This window comes from Canis lupus, chromosome 4 (assembly GCF_011100685.1).
Source record: "Canis lupus familiaris isolate Mischka breed German Shepherd chromosome 4, alternate assembly UU_Cfam_GSD_1.0, whole genome shotgun sequence".
Classification (NCBI taxonomy): domain Eukaryota; kingdom Metazoa; phylum Chordata; class Mammalia; order Carnivora; family Canidae; genus Canis; species Canis lupus.
In genome coordinates, this window is record NC_049225.1 from 59701522 (window position 1) to 59711328 (window position 9807).

The following is a 9807-nucleotide window of genomic DNA, read 5'->3' on the forward strand; positions in this document are numbered from 1 at the left end:
GCAGAGAAGACCCACCTGGGCAGTCTTTGTTTCCCTAAGTACCCCAAACACTGGCCCTTCTAGAAGCCCTGTGAAAAGGAGGGCCCTGGTCAAATAAAATTGGAAAATACAGCTTTGCCAACTCTCCTCCTGGAGGTCAGCATATCCGACGTCTGAAGTCCTGGTAGTAAGGATACCTAACTGGTTTTGTTTAATTCAGTTTTCCCATTTAAAAATGTAGCCTAGTAAAACTTGGGAAAACAATGAAGTAGAGTGGAAGTTGCAAAAGGCGCCCGACGGCCTAACATATTACTCAGGTTTGAGTTGGCCCGTGCAGCGCTTACATTTGCTTTAAATTAGTTGCTAGCACTTAACAGTTGGAATATTTCTCATAATAATCTGGATTTGGGTGTTCTTGGAAAATCAGGAGATCTGGAAACATTGGTCTGCAGTCTTGCATGACAGTGGTCAGCTGGACCCAAGGCTGTGGTCTTTGGCTCACTGTAGCCCCTGCTTCCTCTGGCAATAGGGCCATCCCCCTGCTTTACTCCTTTATGATACCTGCCTGGCCCAGGAGTCCCTCCAGCATGCCTTCTCTGCCGCGGAGATTTCCTCGGGTGGGAGTTGGCCTGCACCCATGCTGGAGGCCCATTCATTCATTCATTCATTCGTGCAACATGTGCTGATTGAGCTTCTGGACTCTGTGGATACAAGATGCATTCAACAGCCCCTGACCCCTGGATTTGAGCACTGGCACTCTAGCCTCGGTCTTCAGAATGAAGAGGGGGAGGGGAGGACACCGGGAGAGAGGAGCTGGCAAAGGCCAGAATCTAGTTTCCAGATCTCCAGCCCCAGGTCCTTGCTCAAGTCGTTCCCGTTCTCCACTGCTGCCTCTACTGTCACTCTAGCAGCCACCGAGCCCCAGGGAAGAAGCTACTGACATGCCCTGTGACTTACACGAGTTCCCACCTATCCCAGAGCCTCAGTTTCTCCAACTGTAGAAAGACAGGATTGGAATAGGAAACTATGAGCGTCCCTTCCAGGGCTGGCACGCAGAGATGCTGAGAGTCTCAGATGGAGGACCGTCTGACCGGGCCGCGCCGGAGCCGTCCCACTGAATTCCAAGCAGCCCCTCTCCTTCCCTTTCCCGGCCCGGGCCAGGAGGGGGCCGGAGCCAGAGGGCCGACCGGGCCTGGGCTTCCCGCCCGGGGGCGGAGCCGCCGCTGCACGTCCCGCCCCTCCACCTGGGGTTCAGCCCCGGCAGATGTTACAACTTTCTCGCATTCTCTCCCCGGTGTCCCCCCCAGGCCCGCCCAACCCGAGCCTCCCTCCCCTTCCCCGTCGGGGTCCTGCCCGCCTCCCTGCGGGGAGCCCGACTGTTCTCGGGACTCCGGGCGGGGCGAGAGGCCGGGCTGGGGGCCCGGAGGGTCGGGAGGAGGAGGAAGGGAAAGCAGAGGCGAGAGAAATTAGGAGGCGGGAGCACTCGAGGGCTAGTGGGAAGGGGAGAGCCGGAGGATGGTGGAGAGCACTTTTTGGAAGCAGCCACGCCGCGTCTCAGGCTGGCCCGGCTGAGCTGGGGGAGCGGGAGCGCGGGCGGCGGGAGGCAGCTCGGCGCGGGCCTGACCCCCCCGGAGCGCCCCGCTGCGGCCGCGCAGGGCCGCCCGCCGGTGCCGGACCCAGCCCCGAGCCGCCCCCCGGGCCGCGGCACCGTCCAGCGCCGTGCGGGCCGTGCGCCCTGGGCGCGCGAGGCGGACGCGCGGGCCGGCATGGCGATGCACGCCCTCACTGGCCTCTCGCTGGTCAGCCTGCTCAGCTTCGGCTACCTGTCCTGGGACTGGGCCAAGCCGAGCCTGGTGGCCGACGGGCCCGGGGAGCCCGGCTTGGAGCAGCCCTCGGCCCCTCCACCCCAGCCTCCCCATATCATCTTCATCCTCACCGACGACCAGGGCTACCACGACGTGGGCTACCACGGCTCAGATATCGAGACCCCTACACTGGACCGGCTGGCAGCCGAGGGTGTCAAGTTGGAGAATTATTATATCCAGCCCATCTGCACGCCTTCGCGGAGCCAACTTCTCACTGGCAGGTAGGCATGACCCAGGCTGCTGGGGCTGGCGGAGGGAGCCCCTAATAAATCCGGGCTGTAGATTTCCTCTGAGTCCACCGTCTGTGACCTGGGAAACCAGGACCCGGCCAATTCTGTCCCCAGTGGCCCCTGTGATCATGAGTTAAGTCTTTGCCCTCTCTGGGCCTCAGTTTCTCCAACTGTGCACTGAATGGATTGGATCATCTTTGAGGTCTCCTCCCTCCCATGTTCTAGGACACACACTACACACCATGTGAAGGAGACATCTGGTCATCCCTTTGTTAGAGAAATAGAGAAACATGGCAATCTCTGACACTTAAGTTTTAAGGCTGCTTCTATTTACAGACCCTGAGGCCATGAGCAACTCATTTAACTTCTCTATAAATGGGGTGGAGAGCAGTGTTTAATCCTGAAAAAGAGTGGTGAGGATGGGATGAGTTGTGTGTAGCTTGCTTGGCTGTCCATAAGTGGCAGCATGAGGGATGTCACCAGAGGGATTAGGGTCCCCAAATTGATGGATGCATGGAGAGGAAACCAAGGAATGTATAGGTGGTGCAGAAAGACACACACACAGGATGCCGTGACCTATGGAGCCTTGGCTAGTTACTTCATTTCTCCAAGCCTCTGTTTTTTCATCTGCGGAATCCTCCCGAGTTGGCTGGGAGCCGCAAAGAGACGTGCTGCTTTCTCTGTAAGGAGTTGTCCACAGGCAAGGCGACGGGATTACAGGATTAAAAGAGCAGGGAAACAGGAGGTGGGGGTGTGGAAGGCAAACTCTGGCCACTTAGGAGAAAATCCTTTGGCAAGGCTGAAGCTAATCCTCCTTGGATGGGATCCAAGGCATGCCTTCTTCTAAGTTCCACCCAAAAGCCATTAGTATGATCTCAGGAACAAGAGCCTGGCTCTCCCTGTTTCCTAGGTGGGAGAAACTGAGGCATGGAGTCAGGGAGGGCCCTACTCATGCCTCTCCCCAACTTTAGGGTCTGTAGGAGAAGGGGCTGAGAGGCCAGGTGGTTGGCAGAGGTCCCAGAGCTAGGAATCAAATAGGTACCTTTTTTTCCTTCACTAGGGCACAGAGCATTCAGCTCCAGGACAGAGAGAGAACTGGAGAAGTGCAAGAGGGGCTGGTGTACGTGCTGTGGGTGGGGGCGTTGGTGGTGGCGGTGAAGACCAAGTGTTGACTAACCCCCAGAGGAGGGAAGATGAATCTGCATTCCCAAGAATTGTGCACAAGTTAGCGTCTCTCTCCCGAGAGGTGACTTTTAGTTCGAGCAGGGGAATGAGCAGCCAGCAGGGCAGCCTTCCAACCCCCTGATCTGTGAAGTTAGCCGAGCGTGGCTGGGCAGCGTCTGCCCTCCGCCCCCTGCAGCTGGCTCCATCTGACTGATGCTGACTACTCTCATTAGTGTTTGTTAATGCATCCAGTCGCGTTTCGTGAAGCTGGAGAGACCGGTGTTTCTCATGTTACTCACTTGCAGACGGGCTTCGGTGACTCTTAGCTGGCCCACCCACTTTACAAACCAGTGCTCCGTGGTACCGAGCCCTAAGAAGAGGCTCCGCCGCTACCTGGCTATAGGGTGCTTCCTGTATTAAATCTATCATTCATTAGCTTGATTGAGGTCTGTGGAGCCAGCACCACCGAGAGGTTTTGGGCATGAGTTGTGTAGACCTGGGTTCAAAGCTTGGAGCCGCTGCTTGATTGTCGTCTGCAGTAGGGCCCATTGCTATACTTTGGAGAGCCTCACTTTCATCATCTGTAGGATGGGGACAATCATAATCTTCCTGTAGATTTTTGATGAGGATTAAATGAAATAATATATGTGGCAAATAAAAAACAATAGTAGTTAATGATACCTAACAATGGTAACAGCTTTAATTAAGATAAGGAAACCAAAAACAGGAGAGCTCACTCTCATGCTTGGGTTAAAGGTGTCAGGTATTCTGGTTCTGGCTTAACTTGGATTCCCCTGGGGTGAGAAAAAGGTGTGGGATTCTAAGACCCTTGTGAAGTTCCAGGCTTCTTATTTACTCTGGGCTTTCAAGACTTGAGTAAAAGCTGGACACCATAAGCAGATCACATGGGGGCCTTGACCACAGAAGGGATTTGAATGAATAGATGAGGAATGCAGAATTCAGCTAACCATTCACTCCTGCCTCAAAGTATTAGCCTGGGTGAGTGACCCAGATCCAGGGGCCACATGAATTTGTAGGTAGGCACATGAAAACTGGTCTAATAAAATTTGGGAACTGGAAGGTTTTCAGAGTTCTACCCAATTCACCCCATTACATGAGAAAACCGAGGCCACTATGGGGCAAGAGATATGTGGCAGCCTCATGTGCTGGAAAAGAGTCTGTGTTCAGACTCTGCTTGGACTTGTGTTCAGGTCCTGGTTTTGCCCCTGATCACGGAGTGACTTTGAGCAAGACCCTTCCCCTCCTCTGGATATGTGTTTTTCTTTTTTTAAAAAAGATTTTATTTATTTGTTTGGAGAGAGAATGAGAGAAAGAGAGAGCATGAGCAGGGGGAGGGGCAGGGGAAGAAGGAGAAGGACAAGCAGACTCCCCACTGAGTGTGAACCCTGGTGTGGGGCTTGACTCCCGGTTCGGGCTCCATCCCAGTATCCTGCCGAGATCATAACCTGAGCCAAAGTCAGACACTTGACTAACTGAGCCACCCAGGCACCCCTGGACCTGTATTTTTAAGACAAGGTAAATAGAATTTGACTTGAGTCCCTTCTGCCTTTAAAATCCTCTGAGTGCCATTCTTCATTTGTTTCATTCATTCATTCATTCATTCCATTCATTCATTCCATAAGTCATTGAATATCCTTTAGATATCCACTGAATGCCAAGAATACAAAGTTGAGTAAAGGACAGCCCCATTACATATCACTGGGCCCAAGAGCATGTACAACTGAGGAGAACTCCATGGCCGAGTAGGACAGTGATCATGTGTACTAAATGTTAACCCAGAAGCAAGAGTGACTCATTTTTGAGAGAGTTATGAGAGACTTTACAGAGGGGGGGAACATTTGGGCTGGGCTTTGAAGAGTGAGTAGGAGTTTGTCTGGGAGAGCAGGACTTGCTCTAGGCCCCAGAGCAAGTTAGAAGCTTAGAACTTAGGGATTCTGAAGTCTCTGAAGACCACCTGGGATATAGATCCCAGCTCCAGTTACTTATTGTTTGAATCACTGGGCAAGTAACTTAATTTATTGAGTCTCAGTTTCCTTATTTGGAAAATGGGATTAATAATGATATGCATGTACTTCCTAGGTCAGTGAGAATTTGGTGAGTTAATTCATATAAGGGAGCATAGCACGATGCTGAGCCCCAGAGAGTGCTTGGTATTAGCTATTACTATTTTGTTGTCATGATTAACCTGGGTTCGACTCTTAATTCCCCATCTTCCTAGCTGTGTGATCCTGGGTGAGTGGTTTAAACCATCCCAAGCTTCAATCTCCTTGTCTGTAAAATGACGGTAAATACCTGCTTCAATTGATTTCGAGGATTCTATGAGATAATGCATTTGAAGTGCTTATCACGTGATGAGACCTGCTGGCTACTACTGTAGGTTTGCTGGAAGTGCTGGGGCCAGAGCCCACCTCAGGGAGAGAAGTGGGACTTGGTTGGCCAGAGCAGTGGATTGTGGCTCACCTGTGCCCTCTCCCCACCCAGGTACCAGATCCACACAGGACTTCAGCACTCCATCATCCGCCCTCGGCAGCCCAACTGCCTGCCTCTGGACCAGGTGACGCTGCCGCAGAAGCTGCAGGAGGCAGGTTACTCTACCCACATGGTGGGCAAGTGGCACCTGGGCTTCTACCGGAAGGAGTGCCTGCCAACCCGCAGGGGCTTCGACACCTTCCTGGGCTCGCTCACGGGCAATGTGGACTACTACACCTATGACAACTGTGACGGTCCCGGGGTGTGCGGCTTTGACCTGCACGAGGGCGAGAACGTGGCCTGGGGGCTCAGCGGCCAGTATTCCACTATGCTCTATGCCCAGCGTGTCAGCCACATCCTAGCTAGCCACAGCCCCCGGCGGCCCCTCTTCCTCTATGTGGCCTTCCAGGCGGTGCACACGCCCCTGCAGTCCCCGCGTGAGTACCTGTACCGCTACCGCACCATGGGCAACGTGGCCCGGCGGAAGTACGCAGCCATGGTGACCTGCATGGACGAAGCCGTGCGCAACATCACCTCGGCCCTCAAGCGCTACGGTTTCTACAACAACAGCGTCATCATCTTCTCCAGTGACAATGGTGGCCAGACCTTCTCGGGGGGCAGCAACTGGCCTCTGCGAGGACGCAAGGGCACTTACTGGGAAGGTGGCGTGCGCGGCCTTGGCTTCGTCCACAGCCCCCTGCTCAAGCGAAAGCGCCGGACCAGCCGGGCGCTGGTGCACATCACTGACTGGTACCCAACCCTGGTGGGTCTGGCAGGTGGCACCGCCTCGGCGGCTGACGGGCTAGACGGCTACGACGTGTGGCCGGCCATCAGTGAGGGCCGGGCCTCGCCGCGCACAGAGATCCTGCACAACATTGACCCGCTCTACAACCACGCCCGCCACGGCTCCCTGGAGGCTGGCTTTGGCATCTGGAACACTGCCGTGCAGGCCGCCATCCGCGTGGGCGAGTGGAAGCTGCTGACGGGGGACCCCGGCTACGGAGATTGGATCCCGCCGCAGACGCTGGCCGCCTTTCCGGGCAGCTGGTGGAACCTCGAGCGTATGGCCAGCGCCCGCCAGGCGGTGTGGCTCTTCAACATCAGCGCCGACCCCTACGAACGGGAGGACCTGGCTGGCCAGCGACCCGACGTGGTCCGGGCCCTGCTGGCCCGTCTGGTGGACTATAACCGCACAGCCATCCCTGTGCGCTACCCCGCCGAGAATCCTCGGGCCCATCCCGACTTCAATGGGGGTGCGTGGGGGCCCTGGGCCAGTGATGAGGAAGAGGAGGAAGAGGAGGAAGAGGCGGGCAGGGCTCGAAGCTTCTCCCGAGGGCGCCGCAAGAAAAAATGCAAGATTTGCAAGCTTCGATCCTTTTTTCGAAAACTCAACACCAGGCTAATGTCCCAGAGGATCTGATGGGAGGGAGGCGAGGATCTCTCCCCCTAGATGAACTTCTCCATTCAAGCCTGGCCCTGCCCCTCCCCACGGAGGGGTCTGAGGTCAAGTCCCCATCTGCAGGGAAATGGAGGGCATATAGTGCCCCTCAGTTGAAGGGTGGGGAGTTGACTTGGGGAAGAATAAACTAGATTGGGGTACCTGGATTCCAGTCCTGGCTCTCCACTGACTTGCTCTGTGACCTCAAGTGGCCCGTGTGAGCTCTCCAGGCCTCAGTTTCCTCATCTGTAAATGAGCTCTAATGACTTGGTGGCTCCGTTTGTGTGAACCTGGTACCTGAGGCCATGATGGAGTTCCCATTGACCTTGCCACCTCCCAGCTCATTTAAGGCCTCACCCTTGAACCCTGCATCTCTGTGGTACTGCTTGGGTGTTTGGGTGAGGGGCTATGTGGAGGCAGCTCTCTAGGCCTGGCCCCTAGCAGAGACATGGCAATCTGGCCACTCTTAAGGGATCCTCTGAGTGCTGAGGGTGGAGGTCCAGGGAGGCAGGCTGCCCTTCCTGGTCTTCCCATGGCTTGGGCCGGTCCCAAGGCCAGACTCGTACTGGGGGATGTTGGGGAAAGCTGTCCTTCTGGCCCCCAGCACCCAGAGAATTGACCTGGCTGTTAGCTGCTGCAGGATCAAGGGTGGTGGGAACAGCCGTGTAAAGAGGCCCTGGCCAACAGGCCACTGAGTGCTGCTTTGACCTTGGACCCAATCCTTCCCCTTTGGGCCTCAATTTCTCCATCTGCAAATGGGAATGTTAGCCCCTGCTCTGCCTACCTCACAGGGCTGTAGAGAACTAGCTAAGGTAAGGGTTGTGGAGGAGCCCGTTAACTTGATTAAAATGCAGTCACACGGAAGCCAGGGCTGGAGTGCGGTCTGTGTACACGCTCATGTGTGCATCCTGAGGGCAAGGATGAGCTCACCATTGACTCAGCAAATGGGAGAGGAGGTGAGCAGTCTGGCCGGGAAGCAGAACATATGGGTTCCGATCCAGTCCTGCCACAGGCCCACCGTGTGACCTCTGGCAAATCCCAGGCCCTCTCTGGGCCTCAGCGTCCCCCTGTATACAATGGATGATTTAAGAGCCCTTCCTTCTTGGTCATTCTGGGGACCCCTGCGTGTGTGTGTTGGGGGCCATGGGCTGAGGGGTGGGAGGAGGGGCGTGGGGGGGGGTGCTGTTCAGGGCCTGCTCGCTGCACAGCGCGCCTCCATGCACACGCTGCACCCTGCACATCTACCTTCAGGTTCCAGTCGGTGCAGCGTGTGTAGGCGAAAGCCCTGCTGTGAATTTTGAAAATAGTTATTTTTGTCACTGGCAAAGGAGGCCTGTTAGGACTCGTCAGCTTGTGGATGAGCAGGACGGGTGGGGTGGGGTAGGTGCGGTGCAGTGGAGGGGGTTTGGGTACGGGTTCCAGAGCTGCATGCCCTCTGCAGTGGTAGCTGAGCCCAGCAGCGAGAGTCTGGCCTGGGGTGGCAGGACGGAGGTGACTGTCCGTGTCCCGGGCCCTATCCTCTGCACCACCCCCAACCCCGACCACCCCTGGAGGATGTTGAGGCCTGGGCTGTGGGGGGCAGGGGCCAGGACTGGCTGAGGTCTCTGGATTCCAGCCACCCCCCGGCATTTCTGCCTGCTTAGGAGGGAAGTCCTGAAGAGGTCGTCCATGGGGATGGTGTCCCAGGCCCAGCATATTCCACAGATGGGTTGTTCATAGTCTGCCCATTACCCAGGATACTCCAGCTCTACTGAGTGCTTCTCCCGGCTGTATGGGCTGTGCCCTTCCAGAATGGCATGGTGCCAGGGCTCCCCTGCAATTCCGGGCTTGCAACAGTTGAGTGGAAGCCTCTCATGAGACTGGTGTGTTGGGCCTGCCTTATGTGGCCTGACTTCAAGCTCTAACCCTGCTTCTCTTCCTGGGCCCCTGCCCTTTAGGGCCATACGAGCAGGACCATAAAAGGCCCTTTCTGATGTTCCCTAGATGCCAAGGCCTACCCCCTATGGCTAACCTGGCTTCAAACATAGAGAGTCCAGCTCTAGGGCTAGGGGCTGTGCCTGGGAGGACGTGCGGTCTAATCTTAAAGCCAGCCTAGAGCTTGCCTGGCTCAGAGTCCTACCTAACCCAGGACCCAGCAGACAGCCCAGGAGCCCCACTGAAGCTTCAGCCTGCAACCTGGTCCATAGTCCAGCCATCCCCAAGCCTGCCTACCCAGGGTGCGGGCAGCTGGCCCAGGGCTGAAATTGGTGGAAGGTATTGGGGTAAGGAGCCACCAGGACTAGGGTGTTATGATGAGAGGCCCAGTGTGCTTGCTGTGGTTTCTGTTCTGTCCAGCAGACTGCGTGGGTCCTGTCCACCTCCTCCTGCCTCCTGTGGTCCGAGTTCCCCCCAGTCAGGGTACCTGGGTCTGGACTCTGTATAAGACCCCTGGCTGGCATTGCTGGGCAGATGCCTGTACCACTTGCGGTGGGGTGGGGTGGGGTGGGAGAGAGGTAGTCTAGAGGCAGCTCTGGCCCCTTGGGTCACAGATCAGATGGAGTGGAACCTAAAGATGCCAGACTGACCCTCAGTTTCCCACTTGGCTGGATCAGACGGCAGCAGATTGGTCAGGCAGTCAGGTTAGAGCCAGGGATGTCCCTAT

At 56.0% G+C, this 9807-nt stretch overlaps 1 protein-coding gene across 1 annotated transcript; it reads left to right on the forward strand.

Annotated features, from left to right (window-relative positions):
- The first annotated feature begins 1745 nt into the window (after positions 1-1745).
- On the forward strand, positions 1746-7148 carry ARSI (arylsulfatase family member I). The gene is made up of 2 exons (NM_001048118.1): positions 1746-2065; positions 5741-7148. The coding sequence occupies exons 1-2, from the start codon at positions 1746-1748 to the stop codon at positions 7146-7148; spliced, it is 1728 nt and encodes a 575-aa protein (NP_001041583.1).
- The last annotated feature ends 2659 nt before the right edge of the window (positions 7149-9807 follow it).